The sequence below is a fragment of the Rattus norvegicus genome, chromosome 16, assembly GCF_036323735.1.
Source record: "Rattus norvegicus strain BN/NHsdMcwi chromosome 16, GRCr8, whole genome shotgun sequence".
Taxonomy (NCBI): domain Eukaryota; kingdom Metazoa; phylum Chordata; class Mammalia; order Rodentia; family Muridae; genus Rattus; species Rattus norvegicus.
Window position 1 is genome coordinate 32,771,096 of NC_086034.1, and position 25,877 is coordinate 32,796,972.

General features: G+C 40.5%; 1 protein-coding gene across 4 annotated transcripts in view; it reads left to right on the forward strand.

The window, feature by feature from the left end:
- LOC134478835 (palladin-like) overlaps nt 1-17,790 on the forward strand; it is a 41,257-nt gene extending 23,467 nt beyond the window's left edge. The window contains exons 3-5 of one of the 4 annotated variants that reach the window (XM_063275855.1): nt 914-14,303; nt 14,958-15,080; nt 17,493-17,509. In XM_063275855.1, the coding sequence (XP_063131925.1) occupies nt 914-1,139 (226 nt within the window). In that variant the 3' untranslated portion in view covers nt 1,140-14,303; nt 14,958-15,080; nt 17,493-17,509. Of the gene's footprint in view, nt 1-913; nt 14,304-14,957; nt 15,081-17,492 lie in introns of all 4 variants that reach the window. The other 3 variants (XM_063275857.1, XM_063275858.1, XM_063275856.1) reach the window with 3 other exon arrangements.
- The last annotated feature ends 8,087 nt before the right edge of the window (nt 17,791-25,877 follow it).

Genomic DNA, 25,877 nt, shown 5'->3' on the forward strand with positions numbered 1-25,877 from the left:
ACCAGTCTTGTAAAGTTTTATTTAATATATGTAATTGCAATTAATTAAATTCTTTTTATAATTAAAACTCAGCACCTTCAGTGCCTCCACATAGTTTACATGAGCAAGACCTTGATCCTCATCAAAACAAAGCAATGAGAGTGTCCATATGAAATCAATACAGCACTGTCTGTGGACATTTATGTTCCCTAAGGATAATCATAATAAATAAAACATACCATGGATATTTATCTTAGTAAGACCATCTGTATGGACTGTGGTGGTTTGGGACAATATGGCAGTCACACCAAAGCCAGTAGATTATAAATGTGAATATACACATGGCTTAGCCCAAGATTATTCCAAGAATAGCCAACATTGAGAACTCTACACGCCACCAGATTATCAAAATAAAAATAATCGACAATTACATTTGGTGTTACTACAATATGACACATGGTTATACGTAATTTGGAGCACAGTTTTAGGATAAGCAGTGCATTTAAGATGTACACACATGAAGCCTTTACATAACATCTCTGTAGAGATCTAATGTAAAGTGTCAAAACTTCCTTTCTAGAAGTTCTAGAAAAAATTATCGCAGTCACCCTTGAGTGTGCTTGTTCTCAACCCCATCTCTGGTCCATCCAACAATCTCCCTTTCAGATCTCCAAACTGGGATTCTTCATTCCGTCACCTCCAGTGTGCTCCCCTCCAAGCTTCAAGCTCTCTCTCAGATACTAGCACTGCCCTCTGATAGACTTCCTTGGGCCTACATTTGTTCATCCATGTCCCCATGACTCCCATCAGAGTCCTTTTCAGTGAACTGTCATCATAGCACTACATGCAGTGACTTTTTATATGGAATAAAGTGGAATAAAATACACTGTCCTAGCAGATCCTAATAAGGTCTCTTCTGTTTGATTTATCCCAGCTTCTTACCGCCGAAGAGTCCACATCAGCCTAAGGGACCTTACTGCACCTCCTTCATAGGGGCCCTCTGTGCCTTCTGCTCTTTCTCCGTGGAATGTTCTCTCTTCATATTTTTCCATAAAGTATCTTTGGGGTATGTCTTGCTATATCTACCCTATGTTAAAAGGGGGTGGAGAGAGGTCCTGCCCATACCGCACAATTGTAGTATCTGGCAGTTTTCTCCATAAACTTTTATGACATACTGTGGATTACTGGTTCAATTTTACTATCCATTTCCTTCAACAGAATTAAAAATCCTTGAGTATAAGGACCTACCTTTTTTTTTCATTTATTGGTGTCTGAGATCTAAAATGGCATCTGACATCTAATATGTGATCAATAAATACATGTTGAATAACTCTGGGAGTAAATTCCACTCCAAGGTGGAAGAAAATGTTGCCCTGGTGTTCTCAATAAAACTGGAAAAGCTATAAAAGTAAGTGAATAAATTAAATCAAGATATATACATAATGAATAAACCAGAGGTGAATTTATCAGATCTGAAACTCAAAAATAAAATACCAATTAAGAGTAAGCAAGTTAAAAAGAAGTGCACAGGGCTGGAGAGATGGCTCAGCCGTTAAAGGCTAGGCTCACACCCAAAAAAAGAAGTGCACAGTGGCTCAGTTAGCAAAGTGCTTGGTTAACATGCACAAAGCCCACGGTCTGATACCAAGCACCTGAAAATGAGCAAAGAAGCCAACAAACACTCGAACAGTGGAAGCAGGGGCCTTATCCATTCATAGCAAAAGGGGGATTGAGGACAGCCTGGCCTCGTGAATATACACAACTAGCATGAATAAATGGTTTTCTTAAAGTTACTTTCTAAAACAACACCATCTTAAGCCTACTGAGGTTGTCAGAATACAAACTAGTACACAAGAATGTCAAATGTTACATTAAATATGCCAGTAACCACAGAGACAAAGAACCAAGGGGCTTCGGTTGTGGTCACAGCATAACCTTAAAAGCATTGCCTTTTATCTTCCTTTACCATCTATACTATCTATGCACTGGTACTGTGCATAATTTAGTACAGAAAAACCACCCAGAAGAGCCAGGTGCATATAGCTCAGTGAAAAATCATCTGCCCAGCACATTCAAGGCCCTGGATTCAGTCCCCAGTACCAGAAGAAAACCATCATTAAAAACATCTTGACGTCTCTAGTAACATGAATTGAATAGGGTGGATCTTAGTCATTTTCCATTATAAGTTATTTGTTAACCACTTTTCTGGGTTGTGTCAGTGATATTTTAGGACTTTAAAAATCACTTTTTTGTTTTGATTTTGTTATGTTCCAATAAAATATTATGTTTTCAGTCTTATGGCAAAGACCTTTAATGAAATAGTCTACCCAGGTTTTTGGCTACAGAAGATACAAGAAAAAGTCAAAATGTAGACACTTGAATTCATGCACGTGTGTGGAGTTTCTTACTCTTTTGTTATTGAGTTCTTTTTTTCTTCTCCACATGGGCCTTTTTGTGTAACAAATGTCAAGAAATGTTCCCTAGAACAACAAATTACTGTTGAACTAGAAACCAAAAGATCTCAGCAATGGAGTAGTGCCCTTCGGTGATGTGGAAATGGAACCTTCTCTCTGCCTTCTCCGGACATACTTGTCTGTGCCCCACAGACTAAAAGTGTATGGTGGTCTGCTTGATGCTCTGTCTTCCTTCCCACACCTCTGTTCTTTCTCAATCCACTTGTCTCCAGTACCTGCCCACTTGGAATTCTTCCTTTAAAACACTGGGTTTATCTCTATGGTAGTTTAAACAGAAGGCTATCATTGATCAGACTGTTGAATCTTTTGCTTCAGATCTTGAGAAAATGGAGTTGCTCTGTACTGCTGACACAGGAGGTATCAGACCTGTTGGCTGGAATTGCTGTTTCATAGTTTGAACATTTACAGATGGCCAGTTGCTACCTCACCTCCTTTCCGGGTTTCATTTCCTCTTCCCGGGCAGCACCAGGGTGTGTGACAAGCACATTCATGATATCCACAATAAGGCTGCTCACAATGCTGTTTCAGGGAGTCAAGAAGCAAGCTTCAAGGCCTGGAAGATGGCTCGGAAGCAAAGGCATTTACTGTCAAGGTTGATGAGACCTAAATTCAACCCAAATGATGAAGCAGAGAACCAATGGCTACAGTTTGCCCATTGACTACCACATGAACAATGTGGTACATGTGCAGCTGTGCAGGCAAGGATCTTCACATGCACACAACACTATATAGATGATGATGATGATCATGAGGAGGAGGAGGAGAAGGAGGAGGAGAAGGAGGAGGAGGAAGATATAGATGATGGATGGATGGATGGATGGATGGATGGATGGATGGATAAGTAGGTAGGCAGGTAGATGATAGATAGATAGATAGATAGATAGATAGATAGATAGATAGATAGATAGAAAGAACATTAAATAAATAAAAAGCAACCTCTGTGTTCAAGAAGAAGAAGTAGTATTACTGCATTGAGGAATTTTTGTTGATGAAAACTGTCATTGGTATCAGTCATCAATAGTAGGAACCAAACTGGGAATTCATATCAATTTATCTCTCATTGGGCAAGTTTCCATTGTTGACAAGAAAACAAATAAACAAACAACCATTAAAGTAAATTCACCCAAGAAATAAAGACATGTATAGCGAATCCCTTCAGAATTAAAAATTGGCTTGAGAAAAAAAAACCTGTCAAAACAGCTGAGTACAGTAGATTGTAGAGTGAGAGAAATTCTGGTTATGCCATGTATCAGATAGGCAACTTGGTAAGTTTAAGCTTTCATGCCTCAATAGCCTTCCTAATAAAATAAAATAATGACCGTACATACTTATAGGGCAGTGTTTAGGTCAACCAAGACAGATAAAGAATTTAAAATTGTGTTGGACATGCAGTAATATGCTAACATATATTAACATCTCACTTGTAAAGTTATTTTTTAGTGGTTTCTTTGGAACTGGAGAGATGACTAATTGGTTAGTAGTGCGTGCCGTATAATCACAAGGACCAGAGTTTGGGCCCCAGCACCCATATGACAAGCCAGGAGTCCCACCAACACCTGTAGCTACAATTCTGATGAACTCAACACTGTGGGTACAGCATGTAAGTACATGCACATGTGCACACGCACACGTGCACACACACACACACACACACATGTGCACACATACAGAGAGAGAGAGAGAATAGACACACACACAAAATACAATAACATAATTTATTAAATAAATGTTTTAAAAAGTTCTTACTTTTATTACTGTTGATTTGGTATAAGATCCCCCATATTCTATCTGCTCAAAAGTCATTGTTCTTCTTTTCTGTCTTTAAAATCTTTGCACTTCAATTTCCATTTTTAAATCCTAAGCATGCACAACACTATGGGGATAATGGAAAGAAACTGCCTCCCTCAGCAGTATAGGACAAACAATGAGCTTGTAAGAATCACAAACGCATGCTTACAGGCATTTCCGTGTCTATTTCCTCAGAATCCTAGGTTTGCCTATCAGGGTCAGACTCCACTAAGAATTCCCTGGAGTCACTGTGTCGAGTCTCTGTATATTTCTACTTTCTAGCAACTTTTTACCTTACTTGGCCTTCAGTTTCTTTATGGCTGTGGGGGATGGGAATCAAGTCAAGAAAAAGGGATTTCTTCCAATCCCCCACACACACCTAATGGTCTCTCCATCCTCTTGCTCCATCCTTCAGAGCTGTGGAGGTCAGCCATGTATCGTGACTTACAGTCATTGTGGAAAACTTTCCTGACCCAGGCCTCTTGACTATTGTTTTCTTGAGGTTCTTTAAATTGTCCCTTCATTTCCTCAGCTTGTCTCAGAGGTACCCGTTAAATATTTGCTAAAGTCCATTGAAAGTAGCTTCCCAACACTTTGCTCCTTGTTTTTGTATTCCAATAATTTTAGCAGGAAAGAATCGTTAAATAATTTGAATAACAAATATACACTTTTCCCAAGCTGGCAGGTTGGCTTTGATTTTGTACTGTCTTGCTTAAGTATTAGAAAATACGGCAAAATGCTCACAAGGAAATGAGTGAGCCTCTGCACACTTAATGGTACAAAATCGTAGTTTCCCAAGAACCTGACTGTGAAGTTTCTGCTGCTTCCACAGCAAGAGCTGCTCATGCTTTCAAGTCTTTCCTATGACGCTGATTTCATTTCTTCGTGACCCGCTTCTTCATTTGCCTGGGGCAATGCCTCACTATGAAGCACGCAGTGTGTGCACGTATAATTACAGCTATTACAAGCTCTCTGTAAACACCACATTCTTTTGACTGTTAGGAATGACATTATAAATGTAACTGTGGCAAATAGAATTATGCCTGAAACCCACCATGGCTTGCTGCGTTTAAAGCAAGATGCAAAACTCTCCTTCTCGTTGCCGTATTCAAATGGCGTGTTGCTATAGGAATACTTTTCCTGCTTCATTTTAGTTCTTTGAGCCAAAATTTAGTGATATGTTGAATAATCTGCTGGAATAAAAGTGAACCACTAGCCACCTGTACACTGATAGGGAAACGTAACTGCCAGCATTCCATGACAGAAAAGTCACAAACGCACAGGAAGTCACTTTGTTCTCTTCTGTATGAGTCCCAACAGTGAAGGCTACCTCTGTATAGCTGCATATGCTCTCAGCAGCCAGTGTCTAGTGAGTCTGTAATCATCAGCCCCAAAGCATAACCAAGGACACCATAGGAAATAAGGTTTCTTCCTAAGGGGACGGCATTGAACCTTGGCTGCCAGAATTGGAAAAGTGTATCTTCTGAGAGAGAAAGAGCTTTGGGGAAAGGGTCTGACAGTTAATAGAGGAGAATGTTCCAAAAAGAAGGTAGAAGGACAAGGAAGAGAAAACAGGGAAAAGAAAAGAAAAATGTTAATAATAAAAAAGAAAACTCCCGTTATATTAAAATGGATTCTTTCTTTAAAAGAAAGAGTTTCAAAATCATTTTTTACCAGCATAGAGGTAATTCCAGTCTGCATGTTGATTGCTTCTCTAAAAGCAGGTGCCTATGGATGGCTTCCTTCCATTCCCCAAGGCAACATCAAGGAAACCCGAAAAAGAAGGGCACCATGATCAATGATTTCATGGTCCTCCTTAGAAAATGTCATACCGTGTGCACCCCTGGCCAACTCAGTATTGACACGAGGGAGCATCAACAACATTTTTACTGGTAGAATAAACACAGTTGATGCAGCTTTGGGGAGCAGAGCAATGGTGCCATGGGCCAGGCCTCGTTCGCTCGCTCTCTCACAAACAGAGAAGTAATGCCAAGAACAGAATAAATATGATTTGTAATCCAGCATGGTACTATTTAACTCTTATATTCCATTGCCAGCATTTTAATTAGGAACGCACTGGCCTGTGTTAGCCAGAACCCTGCTACATGGAATTACTCTGTGTGCCAAGGGTAAGGACAAGTCCTCATCACTGCCTGGAATACAGTTGGGAAGGGCCATTGCAACAATGACAGCATTTAGTTCCATGATTGTGGATAGGCTTTTGCTATGAAAGACCACTATGACTCCAACACAAGACGGTAGCTTTTACGACACAAATAACTTTAACCTTGGACAGGTAGCTATTGGAAGGAAGAGACAAGATTAAAGAAACTGTCTTCTGCACCATGTATGAGCATTGTTAACATGGGGAGTCACTGAGCATATCAAGACGATAGGTAACCTCCGAGTTGGCAGAAATAATGTCAGGTGCCATGGGGGAGTGGTCAGGTAAGCAAGGAGAGTCTCTCAAATGCTGTTGTGTCCCTCTGGGGACAATTTCACTAACTAGAAGTAGACACCAGTCCTTTGTACACAGTCAGCTTTGTGACATCCCAACCAAATCATGTCTACTCCAGATTTTAACATTTGGGTGAAATGTTTAATAGAAGTAGATTGGAGCCTATGGTGTGACTCTATTTTGCCATTTCTTAATGGAACCTACTAATGTACCACCTCATTAAAAAGTCACCAGTCTTACTTCTATAGGAAAAACAATAGTTTAAACATCAAGTACCCCACACAAAAAAGAACAAGTGTCATCCCTCCAGTGTGAGAGCTGTTGTATTTGGATTGATTTTTTTTCCAAACCCTAACAGGTTATGCAAGACAAATAATGAATCTGTTAACAAGGCGTGTCTGTCTTACTACAAATCAAAGCAATTTTATAAGCACTGTATCATCTATAATATATACCTGCAAGAGTTATGTTACCAATTAAAAAAAAAGCTTACTACATCCCTAGTCCCTTTCATCTTCAAGTCTGAAAATCTGAACATTGATTGGTCCATTGTACCATTGCACAATGCCTTTAGCTCCTTGGAATCTGAAGGTGCGTTTCCAACAAGGTCTAAACACGGCTCTCTGCCTTCCAGCTGCTTCCCACACAACCTCAGGTGTCCGGACACCATGTTCTCGAAAGACAAGGCTAGTTCTTAGCTACCTTAGGTTCAAACTGGGTTCTGTGGCCCCAGCAGCTTCTAGACTCTACATGGGGTCTTCCTCAAGTTCTCAACTGTCACACAGGTGTTTTTTCACTCCTTCCTTTGATAGGTTTCTGGCTGTCAGATTTTGATAAATCAGAAAAAGATTAAGCCCAACCAAAGCCTGTCTTTTATTACAGTTTGCTCTGGTTGAAGCATGCAATTTTCTCACTCATAGCCATGGAATTAGAATAAACTATGGTCCAAACTGTAAGAGCAGTTTGTTTTGCCTCCCCTCTCCTCATTGGCATTGTAACCAAGGCCTGTTTCCCTGACACTTATAATTTTCTTCCTCCTCTCCTCCTCCTCTTCCCCGTCCTCCTCCTCCTCCTGCTTCTGTTAGGCCTGCTTACACTCCAGGTATGTTTATAGAAACAGAACTTGGTTTTCATTTTCTTTATTCCAGCATGACATATATCTGAACTAATCATCTGTGCTTGAGATGACAAACATGAGAGGTAGTGACTAGGACGCTAGCACCTGACTGTGTTCTCAGGGCCTTCCCTACATGGATATATTTCATCAGTTGGATAGAGTAAATGTATCATAGATGATCAGAGTGGTAAGGGAGACACGAGTCGGAGGTTATGAAACTACAGGATACCACTGAAGGCTCCAAGAAGGGACTCAGAAAGAGACAAGGTAGAAGGTTAGAAGCAGATGACATGAAAAAGTGTTCTGAGAAGAAATGAAGAAGGCCAAGTTGGAAATGGCTGAGTGCTAGAGACCACAATGACATCTATATCCCAAGTGTTTCCAGACCAAACATGTCAGGAAAAGAAATCAGCAAGCGAGAGTTTCCCCCTTTGCCAGCCGCTCCTGGAATTAGTCTGAGCTACTCCTGCGCATGTGGTTATGCGACCACGATAACAAACATTTAATATTGACGTGACAGCAATCATTCTGAAGGGGCATGAGTCATGTTTTAAAAGATGCTAATAGGATTAGCGTAATGAACTCGGGATTGCTTCCTTATGATTCTGCAGATGGGTACTGCACGGAATGAAGAGAATGCCTAGTGGTGTCTCTTTCCGTTTGCCTTCATAAAGCCATTCATAACAGCTCAGAAAGAAAATTCAACAGAGATCCCTTTGGATCAGGCTGACACAACACTGTATTAGGATTATTAAATCCAAATCCAGCCGTATGTTATTTAATAATAGGGATGCACTCTAAGAAGCATGATGATTTTGGTATTACACAAGCATCTCAGTATGTTGGCACAGTTCAGATGGCATAGATCAATGCTGTGGTGTGGCCCTGATCTGTAGGGTCTAAAGGATGATCTACAGTGGCTGTCATCTTCTGGTTTGAAATGAATAGTATAGCACGTACATAAAAGCTAAAGTAACAATGAATATCAAGAGCTGGATAGATACCAAAATATTACCAAGTCAGGTGCTCAGAATATTCTGCAGAAATACTAAGAAACACTCTCTAAGGGAGCCAGCTGGAGTCCCTAGTAGAGAATCCTGGGCAAAGCAGGTGTCCCCTTGGTTGGGGCTCCCAAGTGAAAAAACTAATAACAGTGTGTAGAGGTAACACCATCAAACTGAGTGCTCGCAATGCCTAACACAAATGGACTGGGGAAACTGAGTCAGCCAGCTGGCCTTCCCCACTGAGGAGGTGCTCCCTACTCTTGCTAGTGAGCTTCCCAAGACTGAAGTGCTCATTCCTCTCTGCCATGCAGGCACGGGGACTGGGGTGAGCAGCCATAAGTTTTGTTAGGAATGCTTTCCTGTTCGGCTGTTTTCAACGATGATATGTTTCCACTTACGCTTCTTTTTTTTAACTTTTTGTCCTTCTGTCACACAATGAGGGGGACCAGCCCCAAACAATATGCTTGGAAGACATTTAGAATCAAACAGGATCAGATCTGAAACAGGGAAGGAAGCAACTCTAGTTTCCAGAACCACTTTCACAGTGGGTTTAAACAACACAGGGCAATTTATCTGTATATATTGCAGGCCTCTTGATGTAATTGTGAGATATGAGGCAGCTGACAACATAACATGGCATACTATTTTACAGGGAAGTTTTTTAAAAACTTAATTTTAAATTATGTGTGTGTGTATGTCTGTGTGTAGGTATGTGTGAGTACAAATGCCCGAAGAGTCATCAAGTCCTTTTGGCTAACTCTATAGTTATAAGCAGTTACAGCCACCTGACGGCACGGGTCCTGGGAACTGAACTTGGGTCCTCTGTAAGAGTAGTGTGCTCTCTTAATGACTGAGCCATCTCCCTAGCCCCACTGTGAACTTCTTATATGTACATATAAGAAGAAACTTGAAAAAGTGCCATAATGACCAGAAAGATGACCAGAAAGATGATGCATCTTGTACAGGCATTTACTGCCAACCTGATGACCTGAGTTCCATCCTTAGGAGTCACTGGTAGAAGGACAGAATGGACTCCCAAAAGATGTCCTTTGACCTATACATGGGCATAGCTGAACACACAAACAAACATAAAAATCCTGAGGTTGTAACATGTATTTATGACATTATCAAGTATTAGGATAAGTAAGTAATTCCGTGCGCTAGCTGTTCTTTGACGTGACAGGCAGAATGGTCATTTGTTTACACAGTGTCGTCACAAGCATGCCAGTATGCATGGTGCTGCATTATGACAACTGTAATTAGTGTCTTAGGGCCACAGAAGTTCGTAGCTGCATTACAAGTTTATAGAACCACCATTACATACAAGCAATCTGTTATCTAAGGAGATGTCATTGACAAGAGCATTACTGCACTTCATGGCTCACCTAGAACTAAGACAGGAGGGCTGCACAAGGTGAAAGTCATCCTAGCATTTGTGCTAAGTTCAAGGCACCCTCAAAACAAACAGACATATCCATCAACTAATCTGAGGATCCATACATTCTCTGTAACCACTTTTTCCTCCATGATACCCTGACTGATCGACTTTCACAGTCCTCTACAAAGTTGTCTCCACTCTTCTTGCCCTGAGAGGTTCTTCCGCCTAGACAACATCAGCAGACATCTGTAGGCCTGTGGTTGTGTGGAGCCCTTCAGACACTGAACAAACTAAAGGAAAGGGAACTTGGGATATTTAGTATATCACATTTTTTTATGGAAACGGCGTGTGTGCATACAGTTTATTCGGGGTGAACCAAGGGCTATATATATGAAGCCTGGAGAGCAGGAAGTGGTTCTTCTTAGGTTGGAGTTTCATTTGGTGAGGCTTATGATTCTGGAGATAGCTCATTTTCAGAGAAGCATTCCAGGAAGCTGAACCCAGAATCTCCCAAGGCTTACCTGAAATTCCCTAGGTAGGAGATTCAGGTTGGGCTCCCCAGATCAGGCAGAGAAGAGGAAGCCCTGCTAAGAAAATGGATTCCTTTTTTCACTGAGCTCAGGAAAGCTATCAACATGGTAGACTCAAGCTTTAGTAGCGGGTTCCTGAGATTGAACTCTGATTATGCGCCTTGGAAATAGGTGCCCTTTACCTGTTCAGCCACCTTACCAGGCCAGAAACCTGCATTTTAAAAGTTGGGTTTTGTGTGTGTGTGTGTGTGTGTGTGTGTGTGTGTGTGTGTGTGTGTGTGTAAGCATGCACCTATGTGTTTCTATGTGCTCAAGGAGGCCAGAAGAGGGAGAAGATCTTCTAAAACTGGAGTTACAGGCAGTTCTGAGCCACCTGACTGAGCACCAAACAGAATGGAAGCGAATGTTCTAGACTGCTGAGCCATCTCTACAACCCCAAGGTGTTCATAGCAGTATTTCCCACACTTGCATGTCCAAGTGTGATTTTTTTGTAACAGGGTCTCATGTAGCCCAAGCTGGCCTTGAACTTGCTATGTATATTACTTTCTTATGGATCCCCGACCCTCTTAGACAATACAGGTCTCCACTGTGCTTGCTAATTCACGACACTGCCGTCATCCTTTATCCTTCTAGAAGGAGCAATCTGCCTCAACCCGCAAAGTTGTCTCTAATCTCTTATGATTTTCATATGTTTTGAGGCCTTTACATTTAGTCAGCTGATTTCACCAAATCACTTGCTGTTTGAGACTTGCTCCTTCAGTCTGTCCTCAGGTTACACTTCTCTCAGCCATATGCTCCTAGCTCATCCTGTCTAATGACAACCTATTGCTCTCCCCCACCCCATTCTCTTCCTCTCCTTGTGCTCCCTACCTGTAAACCCCAGCCCCATAACCAAAGCTCCACCTACCTCTGTTCTTACCTGTAATTGGCTGTCAGTCACTTTTATATAACCAGTCAGAGAAGATTGTAGAGCAAAGTTTACATAACATTATTTTCTCATTATTCATGAGAAAGTGCTCCTCTGGACTGCAGCCAGATTTTGGGAGCCAGTATTTAACATTTGAATATATAGCAGCACCAGACCAGCCCCCGACAGATGTCATTTATGCAATAGCCTTACTCTTGAGTAGTCTGGCATCTTCTGTCAATGCGAAATAGGATGAATAATGCTCATTTTACACATGAAGAAACTAAGAATAGAAGGATACATTTACAGTGTTTGAATGAACATGTCCTTCATATGCTCATAGGATTGAATACTTGGATCTGAGTTGGTGGGACTCCTTGTTGGAGAGGGTGTGTCACCGGGGGTAGGCTTTAAGGTTTTAAAAGACTCACGCCATCCCCACTATGTCCTCAGGTGACTACTACTTGTGACTCAAGATGCGAACTCTCAGCTGTTCTTGCCACTGTGCAATTGCTCCACCATCACAGACCCTGAAACCATGATTCCAACTTCTCTGAGTAGCATTGATCGTAGTGTCTTCTCACAGCAATAGAAGAGTAACTTAGACATATAGTTAAGACTATATCTGAATTACCAACCCCAAAGTTTGTTTTTTGTTAATTTATGATCATTACTAAGGTATACATTTGAATAATTCCCAGTGGACAAATTTCCAATGTATTAATTTAATGCAATTTATTGTTTTCTGATCCTAATCTTTGGAGACTCTCCACCACAGCAACCCTCATAAGCATCTCCTTCTATCTAATATAGTCTTGGATGAAGAAATTTCTAATAAAGATAATGAATAGAGGATAGTGTGGAATGAATAGTGTAATGAAAAGGGTGATCGTTTGAGTTAAGTCAAAAAAGGGGGTAGGAAGACAAGTCCAGACTAAACGAAAGGAGAAAGTCCCTGGCATAATGTCAGAGGGACCATTAACAATCACGTTCTGCCCTTTAAGACCTGACGCCTTTCTTCAGCGTTGAGCCTGAGGAAGAGAGAAAAAGGTCTGTCTGTTAAGCACTCACTGTCATGGGATGAAGTTAAGAAAGGCAGAACCTTCGTTCATCACTACATGAAAGAGGGAAACAGGGACATTTTTATATCCAGGACCTTACGTTTTGTTTGCTTTACTAAAAATCAAGTACAATCATCTCATAATCAAAGCTTTGGCCGATTTTATTCTCAAACCCTGCCTAAAATCTAACTCAACTGTGGTTTCTCTAATAGAGCATCTTTATAGAGAGAAAAAGACTATCACAAAATTATATACAGTTGGTATAACTCTAATTCAAGTAGTTGCTTGCAAAAGTAGCAGTTACCGATATTTTTCAAAATGAATAGTAGGTTAAAATGAAAATAAAATGCTTAATGAAGCAATTCCTGAAGCTCAAGTAAAACACCTTCTTTCATCCCCTAAATTATTGGCCCATTTATTTTCATTTTATGTATATCTGGTATCTGTGCAAAAATGTAAAACCTCAAACTAGTTGCATAATTATCTATTATTTTTATAATCATATTTTATTACGTCATTGTAGCTGGCATTCAGGTTCTATGTACAAACAGTTTGTTATTACAAATAATTGAGAAGACATAAAAGTAGTTCAGTAGCCAAGTGCACTCACTGAGTAATCCTGAGAGTTAAGTTTGGATTCCAGGACCAATATAACAAGCCAGACATCTCACACATGCCTGAAGTACCAGCTTTGATGGATGAAGACAAGAGGATTTTCCGGAGCTTGATTTCTTCTAGCTTTGCTGAGGATGTGAATTCCAGGCTTAGGGAGACCCTGCCTCAAAAGCATAGCTGGAGAGGAATAAAGAAGGATAGTGATAAAGAGGCCTATTCTGACCTCTGTGCTTGTGCACAGGAATGCACACACATACATGTGCATACATCATATCAACACATATGCACACAAATAAAAAATATTTTGTAGAAAGTTGGAAGAAACCTGTGATGTCAACTAAGTCTCTAGAATTGGTAGAATAAGTAATTTGACAATAACAGGGTAACAGAAACTAAATCTCACTTATCTATTACAACTAGGAAAAGGACATGTGGCTAATTATAATTAATAATCTCAGCTTTCTCACTAAACAAAGTATTTTTTTACAAGTAGATTTATGAGATTTTCACTCATACTGTTTCTGTATACCAGCGGTGGAATTTTGAAATCTGTTGTTCATGTGATGAGATATTAGAGATATTAGAGAATACGAAGACGGTGCCAACCATTTCAGTGTGAACAGACAACATAGATATTTATAGTTAAAAGTCTCTGCCTCTCAAGACAGCAATGCAGTTATACCCTGCCCTTTTTTTAAAAAAATTAATAATAATGGCCATATGTTCAGAGACAATCGTTTGTCATTACAAAATAAAATATTGATATGTTATACTTTTTGATAGAGTGTGGCTAGTGCTACCATTATTCTAAGTATTGAAACTATAATGCAACGTGATGATTCTGGAAGAATATGTAAGTGCTCAATTTCTTTCCCGACTTCCGAAGAATTACATCCTGTCACTCAAATTTTTCCTTGCTCTCTTCCTCTCTAGTTGGTTGTGTTCAGGACAAACCAAGCTACTTTGCTTATAAATTATACAGGGCAATCCATGTAAGTATAACACATACTTTTTTAACTTATTTAAAATTAATATCTACTATTTTTATTCCAAAGAAAATGTGTTCAAGTAAAAGGAAGCAAGTTAAACACCAAAAGTGAAATTCATTAAATGCAGATATTCTCTGCTTTCTACAACATGTGTACTTAAGACACCTGAGACTTAGAGTATATTGACCTCGTGCAGTTTAGAATCTTAATATTTTTTATTTATTTAAACTGATCATTCAAATGCACCATGACGGCAACAACAGCCTAATGCCTTCCCTGTGTATGACCTGGACAAATAATCATAGTTATTCTGATTCCAGCTGTGCCCTGATCCCAGCTGTGCCCTGATTCAGGGAACTTGGTCAGAATTTTGGTTGTTGTAATCTCCCCAAATTATGAAATGTTAGTAGATTTATACTCAAAAATATTCTGATATAAAGCATTAGATTACGTTGAGTGGCCACCAGATGTCACCATTGTTCCACTTGAAAGACGTTTGAAACTTCCGAGAAGGGAGGCCCCAGGCATCCCATAGCAGTGACAGCAATGTTTAAGTCCTGTGGACCCACAAGCAAATCGCTACTGAGAAGGAAGCCCTTCCATGCTGAACAGGTCTTAAAGTACTGTTTTCTCTACCCACATTTCTGCTGTTTTTAGGATTTTGGCTTCCATAACAAAACTGTCATCAGGATTCTAATCGCCAGAAGTGAAATAGATCTAATGACCATAAGGAAACGTTACAAGGAGAGATTCGGAAAATCCCTCTTTCATGATATCAAAGTAAGTCTTCTCTTCATAATTGAATTTACCTCACATATTATTCTTTCTGAGCCGTAAATAAAAGCTTCAATTGAAACAACTTGCTGTGGGTATCTAAAAAGCTACATGTCTCACAAGGATGGTTGACTCGAAGAGCTTAGACAGCGTTCAGTGCTTTAACAAACATCAACCTGGAAAAGTCATTGCACCACAGAAATACTGATCTTTGCTTTTAAACAAAATTCTTTATGTAATTGTATAAAATATTCCCTTCCTATGACTGTGGTTCCAGGGTTCCCTTCTGATGTGAAAAGCACAGGACCAGCTGGGTGTGGCAGTTTGCCTGTGATTTCACCTGCAACCCCGACACTAGATCTACTGAGGTTGCAATAGGAGAACCGACACTTCAAGGTCTCCCTCAGCTCCAAAGCAACTTAGAGGCTAGGATCCACTTCTTGAACCCTCTCGAAACACAAGCAAGCAGACAAGCAAGCAAGCAAACAAACAAACAAAAACAAAAAAAAACAGTATTTTGCCACCGGAATGTATTAACTGCTGCCCAGCACCACTCCTCAAAGCCTCATAGAAAACAAGGCAGCCAGTCAAATAACATCAACTACCAATTTGGAGAAATTTATTACTGAATACGTAAAACTCTACATGACCAAACACTTCACCAATCAGAGGGCAAGGAAATAATTCAAAAACAAACAGGCCAATTTCTTATTCTGGTCTCCCTAAAACATTTTAAATGTCTTCTATAACTTGGCAAAAAAATGAAATATATGGTCCATCCATGTAATCTGTGGGTGCAGTATAAAATCATTATGTTTAGTTTCTTCAGCAAAGAAAACCAAAATGGTGTTCAGGATGGAGAGAGTAGAGCAGGAGAACACGCGCCATACTTGAGACTATGTCTCAATTTATACCTTGAAAACTCACATTGTTTTCAAGTGAAACTCCCAGTCCAAGCAAAAACAGTTCAGTTCCTTGTATTATTCAAGACATAACTCCCAGCACCTCAGAGATCGAAGCCATAAATTCCAGAGTGCTTTCGTAGCCTTTGTAGGAGCCAAAATGGCTCTAAGAAATTGATGCATCAGTTAAAATCAACTTTATGTTTTTTTTTAATCTGTGATAAAATGGTTTACTATGCCTTTCTCGAAAACCTAAAGCTGTTAGTGGTGATCAACTCGTACCACTGAGTCAGAACTCAATTTCTAAGTGAATAAGCTAGCTTGTTTATGCTCTTTGTAATTATTTCTAATCATATTGAAGACAAGTTAAAATAACGCGTTGCTAATCTGTGAGTCTTAATTACACAGCCTTATGTAAAGGAGCATTAATACAATAAATGGTTTTTATGAAGATGGATTCTATAATGACATTCGTTCAGCTACCTATTCTGGAATCTTTAGACCTGATGGAAGAAGATAAAAAGAAACATAGTTGCCCTGGTTCTCTACCACCAACACCTGGGAGTGAAATACCTAGAAAGGTCCTGCTGTGGCTGGAAAGCTTGTTTCTCCAGATTCCTACACTGAAACCCTAGCCCTAAGGGGATGGTGCTAGGAGATGGGCATCTGAGAGGTGCTAGGAGATGGGCATCTGAGAGTAAAGTCATGAAGATAGAGTCCACAAGTAGGGCTAGTCTCCTTGTTGGGAAGACAAAGCTCCAGGATGTTCCTTTGACCCTCCTGCCATATCAGGCTGGAGTCAATAAAGAAGTATTCACATAACGCTTTGTCACCTAGATTTCCCATCTGCCCTAACTTAGACATAAACTTCTGATATTTTAAGTCACCTCGATTGTGAAAGCCCCAGTGGACTAAGGTGGATCTTTTTTCACACAGACATAAACAATAACATTTTGCTACCAAAAGAAAGGATTTTATGAAAATAAGACATCCTTTTTATAAAGTACGTTGTGAAATAGAAAAACTGTCTCACATGATTGAATGCCTTTCATTGTTATATGTAACATTAAAGGGCAGATGTTGCTAGCATAAATCTGGTACTCATCCATAATTGATAATATTTTAAATGTATTTCCTGCTATAGGATTTACTGAATTAAACAGTATAAATATTTTCAAATCTTTTGAGACACATTGGCAGTGTCCAGAATCTACACTGATTTACTATAGTAGTGACATTAGTGTGTCAATTCCTAAAGCTGAAGAAAAGATTCACTGTAAAACATGTTATTAAACTTTCATCAGCTCTATACAAAGCATATCATTTCAACTACAGCACAGCACTATTTTAATAAGTTTCACTTCGAATAGTACTTAGAAAATCTTTAGACTAAAAATAATTTTAGTGAAGGCTAATGGTCCATGAATCTTTTATACTGCAATTATAAAATGTACAGTTGACTTTTAGAAACAGGGAGAGATTTGAGTTTTATGTGCCTTTATTTTTCTCTTTTCAGAATTTTGCTTCAGGACACTATAAGAAAGCATTGCTTGCCATCTGCGCCGGTGATGTGGAAGACTATTAAAAAGAGGGAGGGTTTGAAGATAATGGAATCTTCTTTATAGACACCAGATATAGACGGCTGAACGTGTGCTGTCATTGACACTGAAACAAAACCATAAAATCATATCTTCTTATATCTCTACAATTATTCTGAGACAAAAATAAATCTACTATTGAAAATATGTAATCCTGGATTTGTAGCCCTTATTCAATTAGTAACTAATTAAACTGTATATGGTGGGATAAGAAAAGCATTGCATTGGACTCGATTTTATTTAAATATGAACTGTCAGTTCCTACAATAAGAAAGTCTGATCATAACTGTCTTAATATCAGTTTGGAATCTATAAAATTGAAGCATCTGACCACTTTCAGTGTGAACACCCTCCATGTGTGACAACCCTCAATGTGTGTCCACCATCAGTGTGCGTCCACCGTCAGTGTGTGTCCACTCTCAGTGTGTGACCATCCTCAAAGGTATTTTCTGGACTCAGGCTATCCCACCATCAATGGAGGAGTGCTCCTCTTTCTCCACATCCTTGCCAACATGTGATATCACCTGAGGTTTTGATCTTAGCCATTCTGACTGGTGTAAGGTAGAATCTCAGGGTTGTTTTGATTTTCATTTCTCTGATCTAAGAAATTTGAACATTTCTTTAGTGCTTCTCAGCCATTTGAGATTCCTCTATTGTGAATTCTCGGTTTACTTCTATACCTCATTTTTTGACTGAGTTGTTTGATTTTTTGGTTGTAAACTTCTTGTGTTCTTTATATATTTTGGATATTAACCCTCTATCAGATGTGGGATCAGTGAAAAAATTTTCCCAATCCGTAGGATGCCAATTTGTCCTTTGCCTTACAGAAGCTTTCCAGTTTTGTGATGTCCCGTTTATCAATTCTTGATCTTAGAGTGTGAGCCATTGGAGTTCTGTTTAGGAAATTTTTGAATGTGACAATGAGTTCAAGGTTCTTTGCCACTTTCTCTTCTATTAGATTCAGTTAATCTGGTTTGTGCTGACGTCCTTGATCGACTTGGACTTAAGCTTTGTGCATTGTGATAAATACGAATCTATTTTCATTTTTCTACATGCAGACAGCCAGTTGGAACAGCACCATTTATTGAAGATGCTTTCTTTTTTCCATTGTATATTTTTGGCTTCTTTGTCAAAGATCAAGTGTGCATAAGTGTGCAGTTTTATATCTGGGTCTTCAATTCTATTCCATTGATCAACCTGTCTGTCTCTGTTCCAGTACCATGCAGTTTTTATCACTATTGCTCTGTAGTATAGCTTGAGGTCAGGGATGGTGATTCCCCCAATCATTCTTTTATTATTAAGAATTATTTTCACTATTCTGAGTTTTTTTCCATGTAAATTGAGAGTTGCTCTTTCCATGTCTTTGAAGAATTGTGTTGGAATATTGATGGAGACTGCATTGAACCTGCAGATCGATTTTGGTAGGATGGACATTTTTAGTATGTTAATTCTACAAATCGATGAACTTGGGAGATCTCTCCATTTTCTGAGGTCTTCTTTGACTTCCTTCTTGAAAAACTTAAAATTCTTGGCACACTGATCTTTCACTTGTTTAGTTAGTGTTACTCCAATACATTTTATATTATTACATCTCTTGTGAAGGGTGTTGTTTCCCTAATTTCTTTCTCAGCCCAGTTACATTTGTATAAAGGAAGGCTACTGATTTGTTGGAGTTAGTTTTATATCAGGCCACTTTGTTGAAGTTGTTTATCAGTGGTAGGTGTTCTCTGGTAGAATTTTGGGGGTTGCTTTTGCATATCGTCATATCATCTGCAAATAGTGATACCTTGACTTTTTCTTTGTCAATTTGTGTCCCCTTGATCTCATTTTGTTGTCTTATTGCTCTGACTAGAACATCAAGTACTATACAGAATAGATATGAGGAGATGTTGCTGTACAATTATAAAAAATGCTGTCTTTTACCCCCACTAGGTCCGGCACTGTAGTGCCCCAAGATATATGGTAGATATCTTCATCTCAGTCAGCAAAGCATCTCACCTGCTCTGCTCCATCCCATATCACACTGCCAAAGGCTTCTCTCTGAGACTGGCAACAATCTCTCTACCTATCTAGTTCCCAAGTCAGGTTGCCTCCATGCCAGAAATATACATCTCAATTCCATGCCAGTCCAGTGTCTCCATCACCACAAATTCTCTTAAATGTAAATTAATAAAGAGCCATAAGAAAGAACACACAGCACAATAACCTCTGATCCAATTGATAAGACATAATTGCCCACCTAAACATTAAAAGCCGTGTACACATCATCCCTTCAGAATATTCATGCCCACAGCTCCCTTCTCCAAAAACCGTGGGAGAGAGAGCTCATCACCCAGACATGTGGGCAATCCTGAGACTGCAGGGCAGGAGAGACCGCCACTTCTGCCCACCTTTGCCCACATCCCTGGCCCAAGAGGAATCTGTATAAGGCCTCTAGGCACAGGAAGATAGGGGCAGTCAAGCTTCAGGAGCTCTGTGGTCCAGACTGCACCCAGATCTGAACAGACCGGGTCAAACAGCTCCTTGCACCCAAATCTCGTGGGAGGAAGAGCTAGACCTTCAGAAGGACAGACATGTGGAAAGTCACGATAGCATTTGCCATTACAAGATGGCGCCGGCTTCCACTGTGCCCCACGTGGAAAGTCGCGATAGCATTTGCCATTTCAAGATGGTGCTGGCTTCTGCTGTGGACACAGCCCGACTTCCTTTCAGGAAACTAGCTGTGTGCGCATGTGCAAGAGTGTGTTCGCGCCAAGTCTTTGCCCACCCTGGGGCGTGCCAGTGAGACCATGGGTAAGCAACCAATCAGGCGTGGACATGCCGTGTTAGGGTTTTATAAGCAGCGCCTTTCTGGGCCCCGGCTCTCTCCTCTTCAAGATGCAATAAACGCTTTGCTGCAGAAGGATCCTGGTGTCCGCGCGTTGTTCTTGCTGGCGAGATGTTGGGCGTGCGATATTTGGTGCCGAAACCCGGGACAAACGCCTCACCATCGCCAGCGCCAAGGAGAGCCTCCGCTCACGAAGAGGGTCCAGAACTCCAGGTTGAGAGGTAAGCTCTGAGAGGCATGTTTGGTCTTGATATAACATGTCAGAAACAGAGCACGGTGAAAGCTTTAAGAAGGAAAGGTACACCTAAGAAAAAAGACCCTTCCAAGGACCTTGGATCCGAGGAAGCGAGTGATAAGGGAAAGGATGCCCTGGGAGAGAAACAGAGGAAGGAGAAGAAAACCCCGAAAAAAAACCTTTATCCGGTAGAGGAGTTAGAGGCTTTGGGGCTTGATAGTTCAGAAACAGACGAGCTTAGCCCCTCTGAGGAAGAGGATTTAGAAGATGAGGCAGCTCGCTATGAAGAAGAAAGATATGGGCCTAGGTGGAGAGCCACTGTGAAGAAACCGAAAGTTATGGATCCTTTGTGGGCAAGGCTGGTAATTTTGTTTATTTTTTTCTTTGTGTGGGAAGCCGTTACAGCCGTTAGGACAGGTCAGAGGGTCCTTGCAGAGCAACAGGAAAGTATGTCAGAGGGAGAAAAGGTCTCCAAAGAAAAAAAGAAAAGAAAAGGAGATAAAAGGAACACAGTATTTTGGGAGAAAAAATTTTGTCTTTGTGCTTGTAAAAGGTGTGCTTAGGCTCTGGAAACTTCACAGAGTCATACCGATCAGATTTGATAGAGGTAGACCGCCTGAAAAATTTATTCAGGAGAATCAAACAAAAAGATATCTCAATTCTATCTAAGGAAACAGGTCTAAATTGAGATAATATTTTTATGGAATTCTTACTCTAGAAACCAGGCTTCTAAAAGAATTTAGGGCAATGTCTCTTTGTTGAGGTATTGGAGACCGCACCATCATGCGTTCATATGTAGGTATTGGCAGTCAAACTTGGTAGCATGAAGGATAGACTTGGTGTTTTGGAGACTGGATTTTGGAGACTAGATTGTTGGAGGTTGAGTTTTGCTTTCCAATGTTGTGGTTTGCCCTGAAGTTATCTGTATTTTAATGCTAATTCCACTGCCCCAAGAACAGCTGCCTAGTCACGTACTCAGAACTCAGGTGACCTTGTGGTTGTGCTCTGGTGTTACAAGGAGAACTTAGGAATGTGATTAAGGATTGCCAGTGTTGCATTGACTAACTAAACTTATTTATAATTGAGAAAAAATCAAACAGGTAGAGATTGTTATAGGATTTACAAAGGATTGATGAGGTTTTAGAACTTGTGAGAGCATTACAGCCAGTTTGCTTACTCCAACTGCCATTTCAAGACAGATTTAGAAGATTGATTTTATACAATTTGTTTACGTCATAGCGATTGTGAGTTTTCATTTTGTGAGCTTGCTTATAATTTTAGAGAGCCCATGAAGTGATATCATTAATAATTTTTACAAAAGAATGGCTAATAGCCTTATATTATGTAATTTTGTTGCTTCTTCAATGTAAGAAGTTAGAACTTTGAATCTTTCAGTGTATATGGAAATTTTTACTGCAAATCTTTGCTCTCAAAATGAGCTTTAATATTTGGGGAGTAGCTGTTACACTACTCCAGAAAAGAATATTTGAAACTAATTTTAAGCTACTAAGGATATGTTAATAGGCTAAGTAACTCACCTTACCAGAGGACTTAGGTCTTTCTTTGCTATCCACATTGGAGATAAAGCTTCAGTTGTGTTAATACAGAATTGTAGGCTAGAGTCATGGAAGTATTTTAAAAAGAAACTGTATATTTGTGCATACAACCCATAGGAAATGTGCTTACTCTATTTATAGGTGGTTCATCTAATGAAAAGGCTACATGTATGATTCGATCACTTGTTTATTCTCTTGAGTTTCTGCTGCTTCAGCACAGATTATTAAATTTTGTGCTTTAGCCACTGGTTTTAAATCAAGCTTTCAATTCTTATACTGATAGCCAATGTGTGGCTTGTGGTTTACAATTGATTTCAATTACTTAATGCTTTACTAGAGACAAGTTTTCTACATGAAATCAGTGAGTGATGATTTCAGTATAAATGTCTGACAACTCACTGTCCTTTCAGTGCTCTGGCTCAGGCAACTAAACAAAACCATAGATCCAGCTCTTTGAAAATGGTAATGGAGTTGATAACACACCCTTATGAAAAGAGGAAGACTCCATTTGCTTACTTTAAATTCCCAGCCTCACCCTGCCAGCTCAGGGATTTCTAGTACAACTGAATCTGGACAATATTTACAGGATTTGGCATTTCTAATTAATGCTTATGTTTAGGTAAATAAAGTTTTTGAGGTGCTAGAGAGATGGCTTAGTGGTTAAGAACACTAAATACTGTTCCTTTGTAGGCCATTTGGGAACTCAAACTGGATTGCCTAGACCCCTTAACGAGGGAGGACAATGATACTAGACAGTTTATATCTTAATAAATAAAAAGGGGAAGTTATCCCTGTATGCTATACAATTATTTAATAATACTCTTTTTATTTCAATTTTAAAATTTGGATGCCAAGGTTTATGGCACCCTACAACTAGGCATACTTCTGCCTAGGTGAAATAGAAAGATCCACATATTGACATGATCCTGTCCAGATATTTTATATGGGGCAGAGGGAATGCTTGTGTTTTTTCTACAGGATGCTACAAGAGTATGCCAGCTGCCAGAGGTGGTTGCTGAGACTTGCTGATCCTGGGAGCATAAAGATTCAGCTCTCGTGGTTCGGGTCCCTGGAGTCATTCCTCTGCCCTGAGAGGAAGATGGAGGATTCCCCCTCATCTTTTCTCATCACAGAAATTCTGGCGTTGCTGCAGTCATTGTGTCCCGTCCCATCGCGGCCTGCGCTCCGACCCTCTGTGCACTGCTGCTTTCTGGAGAAGCTGGACTCCAGCTGTTACCCCTGCCCCCCTCATTCCCCTGGTGACTCTTGCTGCCTTAACTGGTGTTGTCATTTTGCAGTCTGTAGCTTCACAGAAATGTCACCTGTGTTAAGCTGCTGTGGACTGGGGAACTCTGCCCTGGTTGTGCAGATCTCAGACATGGTTCCATTGCCTGCTGGTTGTTCCAGAGAAGAATGACCGATCCTAAACTGTCCTGGGAAAGACATTGTTACTTTCGCTGCTATTGTGGCAGCCATTACTGCTGCAGCCATTGTGTCTGCAGTGTCTAGAGTTACCCTCCCCCAATCTATTGTTAGGCAAGCACAGTGGGTGAACTTTCTGGAGTAGTTGCTAACAATTGGGAATTCTAAATTTTATTATAGGAGTGGCTTGACTACGGCCCTTGGTGGTAGCAGCTGAGGAGAACCAGATGAGGTGCCCACTACTTATCGGGAGTGGCTCTGTTTGGTGCAGCCCTATGCTGTGGATTAGTGTTCATGCTATGGTTGGTTTGCAAACTCAGATCTCAACAGAAACGTGACAAGGTCGTTGTCACTCAAGCACTTGTGGCCATTGAACAAGGGGCCTCCCCTGGAATTTGGTTATCTATGCTCAGGAATTAGTCGGTATCTGAGTTCTCTGCTCTTGCACCCCATGGATTTGTGGATCCACTGTACTGGGATGATAGAGACTCAATGATTCTTTGATCAGTCCTTCTACATCGCTGAGGTTTCCTCATTGCATGCGATAGGCTGATCATGATTTCCCCACTAACTCATTTTCTGGCTGGCCTCTTTTGTAGAGTTCGCCCTAGGTCGTTTAGCAGTTACTGTCACACAGCACTGCGGTATCCAGAGACGGGCAACTTTCCTCATGCACAGACCAATCTAAGACATGGGGCCCTGTGGCGATAGGGTTACCCTACGACGGATAAGGCTGTGACATTAGAGGAACGACCTAAGACAGGAGCCACAGCAGATGGACGTAACTGCAGAGGCCTAGACCAGCCTCATTCTAGTAAAACAGAAAGGGGGAGATGTGGAAAGTCGTAATAGAATTCGCCATTACAAGATGGCGCTGGCTTCCACTGCGCCAGCCCGACTTCCTTTCAGGAAACAAGTTGTGTGCGCATGTGCAAGAGTGTGTTTGCGCCAAGTCTTTGCCCATCCCGGGGCGTGCCAGTGAGATCATGGGTAAGCAACCAATCAGGCGTGGATGCACCGTGCTAGGGTTTTATAAGCAGCGCCTTTCTGGGCCCCGGCTCTCTCCTCTTCAAGATGCAATAAACGCTTTGCTGCAGAAGGATCCTGGTGTCCGCGTGTTGTTCTTGCTGGCGAGACGTTGGGCGCGTGACACAGACACACCTGGGAAACTAGAGGAGACTACTCTCTGCCCAAATTTCTGACTATAGAGGAAAACAACTAGCACACAGGGACCCAGAGGTAGGGGCAAGCCCTTCAGGTTGCTACCCTCATGGAGAGCTGAAACCCAGCCCAGGAGCAACTTCAGGCCCGAGACCAGAGACTTATCTTACCAACGTTTCTGTCAAAAGTGACCTGCCTATTGGACTCAGGACACACGTCCAAAGGAACAGCTGAAAGCCAGTGGACAGAAACAACTACACATCTGAGAACAGAACACTCTGTTCCCATAATTGGCTAAAAGAAAACAGGAAAACAAGTCCACAGCACTCCTGACACACAGGACTATAATAGGAAGGTCAAGCCACTGTCAGAGCAAAACAAGGTAACACCAGAGACAACCTGATGGCGAAAGGCAAGCGCAAGAACCCAAGCAACAGAAAACAAGACTACATGACATCATAAGAGCCCAATTCTCCCACCAAAGCAAACACTGAATATCCAAACACACAAGAAAAGCAAGATCTAGATTTAAAATCACATTTGATCATGATGATGGAGGACATTAAGAAAGACATAAAGAACTCCCTTAGAGAAATGCAGGAAAATACAAGTACACAAGGGGAAGACCTTAGAGAGGAAACACAAAAATCATGGAAAGAATTACAGGAAAAGACAACAGGTGAACGAATACAAAATGGAAATAGAAACAAGAAAGAAAGCACAAAGGGAGACAACCATGAGTAGGGAAAACCAAAGGAAGAGACAAGGAGCCATAGATAAAAACATTACCAACAGAATAAAAAAGGAGAGAATCTCAGGAGCAGAAGATTCCATAGAAATCATCGACATAACTATCAATGATAATGTAAAAGGGAAAAATCTACTGGTACAAAACATACAGTAAATCCAGGACAGAATGAGAAGATCAAACCTAAGGATAATGAGTATAGAAGAGAGAGAAGACTCCCAACTCAAATGACCAGTAAAGATTTTCACCAAATCATAGAAGAAAACTTCCCTAACCTAAAGAAAGAGATGCCCATAAACATACAAGAAGCCTACAGAACTCCAAATAGATTGGACCAGAAAAGAAACTCCTCCC